We start from the raw sequence: 13,418 nt of genomic DNA, 5'->3' as shown, positions 1-13,418 counted from the left end.
CTATGTCTGTATCGGTTTTCTCAAATGTATTTTTTCATAGGAGCCAGATTATAAATCAATAAATCAGGCATCATTCAATTTCCATCAGTTCATCAATGATGAGCCCTTAACCAAGTCTATTACGGAGCTTCAGACTCTAATGGTAGTGTACTAATGATATTTTAGACTGCAGCGGGGCAAATAGCCAGAGGTCCTGACACTAAAATTCTTTAGTTCTCCCCCCAGCTGTCTCAGTCGCTTTCAGATAGGATTTCCCTGTTGCCACCAACCTCTTTTGCTAACCCTATAAAAACTAAAACAGAGAGTATCCAAAAGGCTAAGTAATACACAGTTAAAAAGATGCTCAAAGTCATTAGCCGTTAAGGAAATAAAATCATAATGAGACATGGCTATATACACTCCAGTATGACTTAAAAAAAAAAAAGGCAATAATACCAAATGTTATCAAAGATGAGGAGCAGTTAGAACCCTCAAACACTCCAGGAAAACTATTTAGCAGTATCTACCAAAGACAAAATTGCCTATGCCTCAGAGATTTTACTCTCAGGTACATAACCCACAGAAATGTATACACAGTTACAACCAAAACACATGTACAAAAATGTTTATAGCAAATAGCATTGTTCATAATAGCTGAAAACAGGTAATAACCCAGATGTCCTTCGGTAATGAAGCGGTGGTGTGTTCTTTGCAATGCAATGCCATATTGCAATGAATCTGAATGCAATGTTGATACATATATCAACATGAACGAATTTCAGACATACAGTGTTGAGAGAAATAAGCCGGTCTTATGACGTAAAAGTGTCTATGATTCCATTTATATCAAAAGTTAAAAAAACAGGCAAAAGCGATCATATGGGTTTAGAAGTTGGAGTAATAGTTACTCTTAAAGGGGGTGGTTAGTGACTGGGATGAGGCATGACACAAGCTTCTTTATACTTAGGGTTTGTGTACTTTTCTGTATGTCTGCTGTATTTAAGTAACAATACTTACTTAAAACAACTAAAGAGAAAAAATTACAGTTTGCCCCTATGTATCTACTCATTCACATGGTACAGCTATATAGGACAACTGGGTTCCTACTTACTGAGGTGCTATTTCATAAAATGTGATTTTAGATGGGAGAGGATGAACCAGAGGACCCAGGCTTAGAGGCTCTTTTTAAATATCTTGTGAACTTTAGTTTTTAATTTTGTGTGTTTGCTTATTTTTGCTGCATTTAAAAGATTCATTTGTCAGAATCATGTGTGCACTGTGATTGCTGCATAAAATTTACCTAGAACGAAATCACAGCCAGTTCCGTTTTCAGCCTCTGAACACTTGGACATGGAAGCCTATATGAATATGTTCAAAATCTCTCAAAGGTTAAGGCCAGAGAGGCATAATTAAAATGAGTTGAATTCTGTCCAGCTGGGTTTGCTGACGCTCTGATGTGAGCTTTGTTTTTCTTCCTTAAAAAAACAAACCCAACAACCCGGGGTCTGACCACAGGAGTAGCCGTTTCCAGTCTGTGGAGGTGCTTTGCTTCCGGGACCGCACCATGCAGGGGGTGAGAGACACCGCCCACAGCATCATCTTTGAAGTGAGGCTTCCAGAAATGGCGTTTAGCCCAGGTAATTCTATGGTCTTTGAGAATGCATATAATTATCACTTATCGGAAGCCAAATCAGGTTTAGTTTCTTTTTATCCCTTCACAGTGGGGGTGGAGGGGGGGTGCAGTGTGACTCTTCTTTGCCGTCGTGAACACCTCTGGTATTCAGTTGGGAACAGTGGCAAAGATTGTCAGCAGAATATTTTCTCCAGGGAGTTTTCTCGGTTTTGAGGTTTTTTTTAATCTAGTTTTTGTGTTTATTTAACACAGAAATCTTTATTCCTCTCCCTTCTTAAAGGAAGGATGAAGCACTAATACTCGTACATATTTATTTGTTACATACTTAGAGTTGTATATGAGCCTGTTCTCTATATAGTAAACCTCTCAGCAAAAGTATCATTTCTCCTTCCACATTTCACAATCATTTGATCTCTGTGTGGTAAACATTAGCTGTTATCCCCATTTTATAATTTAGGAGACTTAGGCTCAGAGAGGCATTTTAGATATATAGATATGTGCCTGTGTGAACCCACCCAGAGGCTTTGTGGAAGAGAGGACTGGAGATTTGCTTCCAAAAGGTCACAGCCTTGAAAACCCTGTGGAGTGGTTCTACTCTAACACACATGGAGTCGCAATGAATCAGAATCAACTCAGGTAAATATATATGTATATGTATATACATGGAAACCCTGGTGGCGTAGTAGTTACGTACCACGGCTGCTCACCAAAGGGTCGGCAGTTTGAATCCGCCAGGCGCTCCTTGGAAACTCTATGGGGCAGTTCTACTCTCTCCTACAGGGTCGCTATGAGTCGGAGTCGACTCGACGACACTGGCTTTGGTTTGGTTATCTGTGTATATATGTTTATGTGTATGTATACACATATATATACACGTATGTGCATATGTTATTGTTAGTTGCTGTCGAGTCAGGCTAATTCACAGCGATCCTGTGTGTGCAGAGTAGAACTGCTCCATAGGGTTTTAAGGCTGTGACCTTTTGGAAGCAAATCACCAGGCCTTTCTTCAGAGGTGCCTCTGAGTGGGTTTGAACCACAAACCTTTTGGTTGATAGTCCGGCAGTTAACCATTTGCACCACCCAGGGACATATATATATACACATATACATACATATTTATGTACGTGTCATAGAGACATACTCAATTTTCAGTAAAGTAAGGATAATAATACCTACCTCACGGGGTATTCCTTATAGAGAATCTATGTCCTGTGTAAAAGACAGAGGACAGTGTCCGGCCTCTGATAGGTCCTTAGTAAACGTTTATTTCCGTTAACTTATTTCTTATTTCGTTCAAAGCCCAGTACTCTTGCCACTCCTAAGGGTGTTCTAAGACTTCCCATCCCAAAATAATCCCTTAGATTTCTGAGAGTTATATGCTTTAAAGTACTTTCACATAGTGTTAAAATCTTCTCTGAGATATCATTTCTAGAGTGCAAAAGTCGAAAGGATTCAGGATTGGCTCTGATGACATTTTATAAGTGATCATATCTGTAGACTTCTCAGCAGGATTGACAGAATACTCCGCTTTGTTAGTCAAAAACCAAAAAACCAAACCCAGTGCCCTCGAATCGATTCCGACTCATACCTTTATAGGACAGAGTAGAACTGCCCCATAGAGTTTCCAAGGAGGGACAGAGTAGAACTGCCCCCATAGAGTTTCCAAGGAGCGCCTGGCAGATTCGAACTGCTGACCCTTTGGTTAGCAGCCATAGCACTTAACCACCATGCCACCAGGGTTTCCTTGGTCAGTCCAAGAAGGAAACTATTTGCTTTTTAGTTAAGAGCCTGAATAAATTCATTGCCTTTCTGCAGTCTTTAGATGTTTGCATTTCATTTAGTGCCCTCTTCTGGCACATTCTAAAATAGCATCTGTATAATGATAACTCGGAAACCCTGGTGGCTTAGTGGTTAAGTGCTACGGCTCCTAACCAAGTGATTGGCAGCTCGAATCCACCAGGGGCTCCTAGGAAACTCTGTGGGGCAGTTCTACTCTGTCCTGTAGGGTTGCTATGAGTAGGAATTGACTCAATGGCAACGAGTTTGGTTTTTTTTGTTTGGATAATGGTAACTTGGAGCCCTGGTGGCACAGTGGTTAAGAATGCGGCTGCTAACCAAAAAGTTGGCAGTTCGAATCCACCAGCCCCTCCTTGGAACCCCTATGGGATATTTCTACTCTGTCCCTTTGGGTTACTAGGAGTCGGCAACAGGTTTGGGTTTTGTATAATGGTAACTTATATGGCATACCATTATTTTATTAAGTACAACTTAAAATTAGTTTTAGGGGAATGAGGTGAATACTAACAAGTACTGAGTGCCTGGTCTATTCCAGGCAGGCCACTAGGCACCTTCCACGTGTTTCTTGTTTAATCCCTCCATCCACCCTGTGGGGGAGGCTTTTTTCTTTCCACTTTTATGATAAAGTTGCTGAGTTACACTTACTCCCTACTCCCCATGATCCAGCTAAATACTTCGTGAGCCTGGCGTGCAAACCTGGAAACGCTGTACGTTTTCATTTGAAAAAGACATTTTCTATTGCCCAATGATGCCTTCAATATGTCTTCTTTATGATTGATGTTGAATATAGATTATTTAGTTTAAGAAAGGCAAATTTTCTTTTTTCTATATAAATTAATATTTTTTTTTCCTTAGGTGTTAATAAAATTTCATATTATTTAGGAACTCAATGTGTGATTCATTATAATAATGTGAACTGAAGGTATTAGTGTGGTAAACTTTTTAGTATTTCTAAGACATCCCATGATTGCAAGGGCAGTTAGCATAAGAAGTATTATTTAAAATAGCTTACATCTTCTTTTGCCCCTTCATAATGCAGCCAAGGCCATCGTCTGTAGCTGACAGAAAGAACAATCAGGCAGCAGGCACTGCCTGGAGTGGGGAGAGGTCTCCCCATTTTAGCCTCCTGTCCTTGATGTGGTTCTCCTGGTTGCTCAACCTTGGGAAAACAGAACCTAATTTTCCCCTAAAAAATATTTCCTCATCAAATTTTTGTCATTGTTAGTTGCTGTTGAATCAGCTCTGACTCATGGCAACCTTAATGTATAATAGAATGAGATGTTGTTCAGTCCTGAGCCACCTTCACAATCCTTGGTATGCTCGAGTCCATTGTTGCAGTCACGGTATCTTTTGACTGCCTTCCAGCTTGGGCTCATCTTCCAGCACTCTATCGAGCAATACTCTGCTGTAATACATAGGGTTTTTACTAATTTTCAGCAGTAAATTGCCAGGCCTTTCTTCCTAATCTTAGTCTACAAGTTCTGCTGAAACCTGTCCACCATGTGTGATCCTGCTGGTATTTGAAGTACTGGTGGCATAGATTCCAGCATCACAGCAACATACAAAGCACCACAGTACGACAAACTGACAAACTCATTAAATTGGGATTATGTCTTATGGGTGTGGATTATATGGAGGCAGATATGGTAGATTAAATATCATTGTCATATATAGTATTTTTTCAATATTGATAAAAAGTTTAAAGTATATCTAGTTTTCTCAGAAATGGCTACAAACCAAAAAAGCCCAGTGCCGTCGAGCCGATTCCGACTCATAGTGGCCCTATATGGCTATAATGTGAGTAAAAAGATGTTTTTTGAAATGACATTTTGTTTTTGTATCATAATTTCTTATCTTTATAGTAGGAGGAAGCTTAGACTGGAATTATTAATTACAGTACTAGATTGTGGTTCCATAGTTCTTGCCAAGTTTCTATGCTGTATATTAAAGGGCATGTTTTCTGTAATGTGAGATTAGTAAAGAAGTCAAACAAAATATGAGTTAATTATAGGTTTGAACTCTTTTTTTCCCCAGAAAAAGAATAGTCAAGTCTTAAACTCTTTAAGAACTCAAATCTATTAGTTTTGATTTTTCATGGCATAAAAGAAACCATGCCTGGTGCCTCAGCTAAAAATGGTTTCTTGCTGTGAATAATGGCCCCAGCCAAATTGGGGCCCCTGAGGAGTTTTCAAAGATAATTAACCCGTGGTTTCTAGTTGGTCATCCTATCCCAGAAAGAAAAGATTGTGTAAACAAAATCGACACCTTTTGAGTTCCATAATTATATTGAGCAGTACTATTTTAAAAACAAAAAGCTAAAAAGTTCCCAAGGAAAGGAAAATAGAGATGTTGATAGAAATCTAAAAACAGGAGCCTGGCCAAACAAAACCAGGGCACAAGTAGAAGGAAACACACATAGAATTCCTCCTAACACTCCTGTATATCTTAGTTTTAAGTCGAGAAGTTTCCGTTCCTGCAGATACTGGAGGTTATGCTGGGCTGGTAGGTTGTGGCCGACTGAAGCAGCAACTGGAATTCCCTGCTAAGGAGCTGAGGGTTTAAAGTGAGCAGTGGGGGTTCAGCGAGAAGGGGAGAGAGACAGAGGTTCTGATATGTAGGGAGCGTGAGAGAGTGGGTGGCCCCATTAGCAAGATTTACATGGCTGTCATCTTACCAAGAACAGCCAGGCTTCAGTTAAGGTGAAGAGGTGGCAGGAGTGTTCAACAAAGCAATTGCAATTTTAATGACAGTTTTCCAACGACAGAATAGAGAAGCATTTCCCTGAATGTATCTCATGAAATATTAATTGGTGTTATGGGGCAAAGGAGGGAGATGTGGAGAGCCAAGTAAGCTTGGGAAACAAAGCCAAATCAAATAAATTGGCCTCTTTACTGCGGGCTTCTCAGAATGTTTATCTTCCTGATTTGCATTATGAATCTCCAGATTTGGGCAGGAGTGTGGGTGAATATAAAATACAGATATAGAAACATTTTTCAAGCATATTTAGCCACAAGATCCTTATTTTTTGTTGGAATTGGAGGCTGCCGGTGTTGTTGTTGTGTGCCATCAAGTTGATTCCCACTCATAGCAACCCTATATGACAGAGTAGAACTGTCCCATAGGGTTTTCTAGGCTGTAATCTTTATGGGAGCAGATTGCCAGATCTTTTCTTCCATAGAGCCGCTGGTGGGTTCGAACCACTGACCTTTTGCTTAGCAGCTGGGCACTTAACTACTGCACCACCAGGGCTCCTTGATGCTACCATAAAAAAAAAAAACAATAATCTGTTGCCCTCAAGTTGACTCCGACGCATAGCGACCCCATAGGACAGAGTAGAACCGCCCCATAGAGTTTCCAAAGAGCACCTGATGGCTTCAAACTGCCGACCTTTTGGTTAGCAGCCATAGCACTTAACCACTATGCCACCAGGGGTTTTGAGCTTAAAGGAGAGGGCAGGTTAACGGGGACAGTCACCTTGGACTGTGACCTGCACATAGGTGCATAATGAAGGAGTTACGAGGCTGAGCAGAGGGACATGGTAAGGATGGGAACAAAAGGGACCTACTAAAGTCACGAGTTCCAAATCCCAGTAGGAATTTCAGTGGAAGGTGTGCTGTAGCCATGTCAGCTTGCCTTCTTTCGATAGAGCACCCTCGCTTGGCTATCCCTACCCCAAATATGATTGTCTTTTTTTGAGCGACTTCTGATAACAGTAGAAGTTGAGGTATGTTGGGCCAGAGTTGGGGGTTATTTCAGAAGCCCCTTTAGAAGAAGACTGTGCTAGGATATGATGGCCTCTAAACAAGATTTCTAGTAGCAAAGGACGATGAGGGAGGTAACTGTGGCAAGTTGGTGGAAATTCAGGCCTACTAGACTCCTTGAGAAAGAAGTAAACTAAGAGCTTATCAATACATGGGCCATTGTGAATGTTGATCTTTTTAAAGTAAGGTTTGTGCTTTACTTACTTGTTTTTATTTTTCCTTTTTCATTAAACTTGTTGTTTTGTTTGCCTTAAGATTGTCCTAAAGCAGTTGGGTGGGAGAAGAACCAGAAAGGAGGCATGGGACCGAGGATGGTGAACCTCAGTGAGTGCATGGACCCTAAAAGGTACACTTGGGAAGCTGTTTTCCGCATCCGGGCTTTTTGTAACCAGGACATACACTGGGTTCTGTCAGGGCGGCAGCATCACCCGATTCCAGGGGGTGCCATTCCCATTGACAACAAGTCTTACCCTCCTCTTTGTTGCCTTGTTCTGAATTTAAGTTTCGTTGTGAGAATTAATATTCGTGAGGGCTGTCCTGAAGGTCACATGGTTCGTCTGTTCTTCTAGACATCCTGAATTTTGTTCTTGCTTTAAGCTCGGACTCTCGGACTTATACACCTACACCCCCTTTTAGTCCCCACCCACTGCCTTTAACTGTGTGCTGTGGGGCAAGACCCAAGGGCATGATCAGGAATATTTCACAGAAAGCAGTATTGTATTTAAGGGAGGATGTAAATGCACCCTTTATTGGTGAGGCATGGAAGAAATCTCTCAGTTTTCAGTACAAGGAAAACCTTTCTTCTTAAGCAGCTGGTGTGTTTTTATTCATGGACACTATGTCTGTTATGGGACCCTGGTGGTGCAGTGGTTAAGAGTTCTGCTAACCATAAGGCTGGCAGATCAAATCCACGAGCCGCTCCTTGAAAACCCTATGGGGCAGTTCTACTCTGTCCAGTAAGTCAGAATCGACTGGCCGGCAATGGGTATGACTCTTAAACAACTGATCATAATTCCCTTTTCACCTTGGATGCCAGGAGTACAGTATCAAATGTGTAGCCCACTACTACCAATTGCCTAGGACTATGATGGCGTGGAAACTCTGGTGGCATAGTGGTTTAGTGCTACGGCTGCTAACCAAAAGGTCAGTTGTTCGAATCCACTAGGCACACCTTGGAAACACCATGGGGCAGTTCTACTCTGTCCTATAGAGTCGCTATAAGTCGGAATCGACTCGATGGCAACGGTTTGGGTTTTTTTGGTTTTTTATGATGGCATGCAAGGAGCCCTGGTGGTGCAGCGGTTAAGCACTAGGCTGCTAACTGAAAGGCTGGCAGTTCAAACCCACCAGCTGTTCCATGGGAGAAATGACTTGGCGATCTATGGTAAAGATTTCAGCCTAGGAGACCTTATAGGGCAGGTTCTACTCTGTCCCATAGGGTCACAATGAGTTGGAATCAACCAGACAGCACACAACAACAACACAGTGGCATGTAATCTATGTGTAGTCTCCTCCCCACTTACCCTCAGGCTTCATCCTAGTTTCCCTTTGATCACAGTTTCCTCATGATTTGTTTCCTGCTTGAGGACAAGATTGGGGTATCAGTGAGTGAATGGCTGAATAAACGATTCATTTTCTAGGTTAGCTGAGTCATCCGTGGATCTAAATCTCAAATTGATGTGTTGGAGATTGGTCCCTACTTTGGACTTGGACAAGGTTGTGTCTGTGAAATGTCTGCTGCTTGGAGCTGGCACCTTGGGCTGTAATGTAGCCAGGACACTCATGGTAAGTTGCCAGGTACCTGATGGTGCCTTCGACACTGTGGCTCCCCTTCTTGCTTATTCACATGATTACCTCCAATCTCCCAGATTCATCCTTCTCTACCCTCCCTCTACTCCTTCCTTCTTTTCTCAGTTTAATTGTAAAAGTCATACATGCTTTTATTATAAAAATTCAATCAGAACAGGAGTGTATAAGGTCTCCCTCCACCCCCATGCCAAGTCCCACTTTCCAGAATTAACCAGTCTTCATAGATTAATATGCCATATATCTTTCCTAGAAGTTTTCGTAGGGATGTACCAATATACAGAGAGAAATCTGTTGTCTTTATTGTTTATTTATTTATACCTACAAAAAGTGGACTATACTCTGCATACTGTCTACAACAGGCTTTAACTTAAGAAAATAATTGTGGATATCTTTCCATGTATTCCATATTCCATATACATACACAGTGTTTTCTCGCATGACCATAAATCCCCTATTTAATCAGTTTTAGGTTATTTTCCATTTTTTTGTTTTAAAGACTATGTTGAAATAGACATTTTTATACTTGTATCTTCTTCATATCTGTGTTAGAGAAAATGTATAATTTATGTATGCACATTTTTTCAAGCTAAATTACCTTCTAAGAACGTTAGGCTCCTAGAAACACGTAGCAGAGCTTTCTCCTACCCTATTGCCAAATGGAATATTATCAGCTTTTTAATCTTTGTCTAATTTTATCCAGTCAATTAAAAAGTAACATTCCATTATTGTAATTTAAATTTCTTTAATAAGCGAGGGTGAGTTTTTAATTTTTATTTCTCTTGTGAATTTTATTCTCTTCAGGTACCTTGGGTTGTGTTTCTTTTACTGATTCGGCATGATTTTTTTGTTGTGGATATTAACCTTTTTTCTATAATACGATACAGATAAAAAATCTCTATTTAAGTGGTGTCTTTAGCCATATAAAACAAAACAAAACAAAAAAAATTCATTGCTGTTGAGTTGATTCCAACTCATAGCAACCCTATAGGGTAGAGTAGATCCACCCCATAGGGTTTCCAAGGAGCGCCTGGTGGATTTGAACCGCCAGACTTTTGGTTAGCAGCTGATTTCAACCATTGTGCCACCGGGGCTCTTTTAGTCATATGCAAGTTTTTAATTTTTATATTATTGAATACGTCAGTCCTTTCCTTTATGGTTTACAGAACTCTTGTTTTTTATGTTTAGATCCATATCAATGTGAAATTTATTTTTGTATATGAAGCGGTAAATACCTAACTTTTTCCCACAAAGTGGGCAGTCAGTTGTTTTAATGGCATTTATTCAATAATCCAAATCATCTTTTTTCTACCTTTATCAAATACTAAATCCACTTATATGCCTGGTTTTCTTTTTTGTTCCCTTAATCTATTTACTTAGTCCCATACTCCTACTCACTGTTTTAATTGGAATTGCAATGAATCTGTAGACAAACTGGAAGGGACTGACATTTTTATAATATTGAGCCATAGTTTCAGAAGTATGGCATATCTCTTCATTTATTTGCATCATCTTTGTCTTTCAGTAGCATTTTCTTTATGTAGGTCTTGCACATGCCTTATTAGTTTATTTCTACGTATTTAATAATTTTTTTTCTTTTAGAGATATTTTCTCCCATTAAATTTTCCAGTTCACTGTTGCTAGTATATAGAAACGATATTGAGTTTTACATGTTTATCTTTTATCTGGCCATCTTTCTAAGCTCTCGTAGTTCAAATAGTTTATTTGATTAAAAAAAAATTTCCGTTGATTAGCATTCTACACTAATATTTATATGTCTTATTTCTTTTCCTTGTCTTATAGGATTGGCTAGAACGCACAGTAATGTTCAGTAACAGCAGGGAGAGTGGGCATCTTGGTTTTGTTACTGAATTTAATGAGAATGCCTCTAGGGTTTTACCTTTAACTTTTGTATTTGATATTGGTTTCTGCTAAACGCTCTTTATAAGTTAAGCTCATGTCTGTTTCTAGCTTACTGTGAGTTTGTTTATATTATAAGTGATTGTTGACCTTTATTAAATACATCTATCGAGATAATTCAAGTATTCTGATGTTGAGCATTTCTGGAATAAACCCTATTCATTCATGGTATTTTATTCTTCCAATATGCTGTTTGATTCAATTGGTAATATTTCACTTGTAATTTTTACTTCCGTATTCCTACGTCAAGTCAGCCTATAGTAATGTTTTTTCCTTGTGGTATCTTTGTAGATTAGCTGGTTTATGCTAGCTTTATAAATGGAAAACTTACCCTCCCACTAGGGAAGGCAACATATACAGACCAACCCCATTGACTTTGGGTCCTTGTGAATGTCCATCCCTCTGGAGTCATCAGCCTAATCAAGTCTCAGAGTCCCTAATTGAAGGACATTGCAATTTGAGAGAGAATAGAATCTTAGTTTTGTAGCCAGTCACGTAGGGCTTCTCTTGAATCACTGGATCCCTATGTTTATTTATGATCTACTAAGATATGCCAAAAAAAAAAAAAAAAAGGTAGACATCTTCATTCTGTCCCCACCATTAACCAGATGGGTGACCTTAGGCAAATCACTGATCTTTTCTGAGCATTTTTCCATATCTGTAAAATGAAGAGATTGGAGTAAGGAGTTGAAGGATTCTTTCCAACTTTAAAATTTTGTGGCCTTATGAAACTTTATAAGAGAAGTCATTTAAGTCTATAAGATCATGAAAACTATTTCTGAGAATATGGGCTCATCCCCCAAATCCCAGATAATTAATAAGGCTTTTGCCTCTTGGAGAAATAGTACAAAATATTCTATAATACTGAAGAATGGGAAATAAGCTGTAAGCCATTTTTTTCTGAGGAGTTAGTTCAGGCTTTAAATGAGTTTCAAGAGAAGTTGTTCTTTATACTTAATTATGCATTAAGGGAAGCCAAAAACATTTGGAGGCTATCGCTAATCCTTTTTAGACAGCAACATAGACAGTTCTTATGGGACTCGCCTCCAAATCCTTCCCTGGTGCCCCTGTCAAAAATAATGAGGTATTAGTCAGACCCACTCTGACATTTCTTAGTTTCTTTACTGCAGGAAACCAGGCACTGATTATATGATTATTTTGTTTTTTAAAGGAAGTTGGCATTCTGTTGATCAAAAATGGCATTTTCACAATTCAATTTCTGAAGTTTATTTTGAGGTTCCCAAAATACTCCAAAGCAAAGCCACTTCTAGTGAGTTCAAGAGAAATGCACTGTGAACCGTTCTTCAGAGACACACCATGATGTCCTCTCTCCATGCAGGGCTGGGGCGTCAGACACATCACGTTTGTGGATAATGCCAAGGTCTCCTACTCCAATCCTGTGAGGCAGCCTCTCTATGAATTTGAAGATTGCCTAGGGGGTGGTAAGGCCAAGGCCCTGGCTGCAGCAGACCGGCTCCAGAAAATATTCCCCGGAGTGGTAAGTTGATGCTTTTGGGGAAGGTCAGAGGTTTTCTCCTATATCTTTAAGTTTTTGAGCCTTGGGGAACGCAGCCCTATGGTATTGGTGAAAGAGAGTCCAACATGTGCCACTTGCTACCAGGCACTCATCAGATGGCTGGGCCTCTGTGTCCTCATCTTGGAGATGGGGATTAAAAAACAAAACAAAACTCTCATATATTATTGTGAAAATTATATGAAGAATATATGAAAAAATGTCTTGTAAGTTGCAAAGTATTATATGAGTTTCAGTGGAGGATTTGTGGGATATGTGTATTTTTATACCCCCGCCTTGTTCAAAAACAGTATTTATGGTGGCTCAGATGTAGGATGTTATTTTTCCTCCATTACCAGAATACTTGGCAGTTACTTAGTACAGGTTTATGAAAGTAAATGGAATACTGGTCTCTGCATGAAGAAGGAAGATTGGGCTAAAAAATTAGCTTTTTGCTCTAGCTACTTCTTATTTTTTAAGTTGCATCACTTACTTTAAAAGCACCAGATAACAAGAGACAAGTAATTCTGCTCACTTGACTCAAAATCTTGTGCCATTTTTGTTTTTTGGTTTTTTTTTTTTGAGGTCATCAGCAAAAGAGATTCTCATCTTTCATGCTTAATCAATTTATCTGACAGGGGTTAGATTAGGTGTCTGCAAAACATATGCTTATACTTGAAGTCCTGCAAGAGGCTCTCAGTTCCAGTAGAAAACAGCCCGCCTTCTCAGTTTCTCTGCTTAGTCATCCAGTGTTAGAGTCATCCATTTTAGAAGTCCTTGCTTTAAAAACAACTTTGATGGTTTTGTCCATTTCATTAGTGTACCTAAGGAACATCATTCACTGAGTTTAATTCGGCAGCGTTGATTAACCACCAACTAAAAAAAAAAAAAATTTTTTTTTCTTTTTTTTATGTACTAAGTGCCCAAAGAAATAAGTTACAGCCCTATCGTTGAGGAGGTATATTTGTTAGGTTTCTTCTGTGACAACAGTGCATATTGAACGATCCGA

At 39.5% G+C, this 13,418-nt stretch overlaps 1 protein-coding gene across 19 annotated transcripts in view; it reads left to right on the top strand.

Annotated features, from left to right (window-relative positions):
- Positions 1 to 13,418, top strand: part of ATG7 (autophagy related 7) — a 299,990-nt gene that overhangs the window by 62,191 nt on the left and 224,381 nt on the right. For 18 of the 19 annotated variants that reach the window (XR_002785715.2, XM_023547914.2, XM_023547908.2 and 15 more), the window contains 4 exons: positions 1,495 to 1,616; positions 7,426 to 7,516; positions 8,811 to 8,955; positions 12,236 to 12,394. Coding sequence is in view for 18 of the 19 variants with exons in the window: in XM_023547914.2 (XP_023403682.1) it covers positions 1,495 to 1,616; positions 7,426 to 7,516; positions 8,811 to 8,955; positions 12,236 to 12,394 (517 nt within the window). In the remaining variant the exon portion in view is untranslated. The remainder of the gene's footprint in view (positions 1 to 1,494; positions 1,617 to 7,425; positions 7,517 to 8,810; positions 8,956 to 12,235; positions 12,395 to 13,418) is intronic. The other variant, XM_064274886.1, reaches the window with a different exon arrangement.

This window comes from Loxodonta africana, chromosome 22 (genome assembly GCF_030014295.1).
Source record: "Loxodonta africana isolate mLoxAfr1 chromosome 22, mLoxAfr1.hap2, whole genome shotgun sequence".
NCBI classification, from domain to species: domain Eukaryota; kingdom Metazoa; phylum Chordata; class Mammalia; order Proboscidea; family Elephantidae; genus Loxodonta; species Loxodonta africana.
The sequence above is the reverse complement of the archived record's forward strand: the minus strand, read 5'-3'. Positions and strand labels throughout refer to the sequence as shown.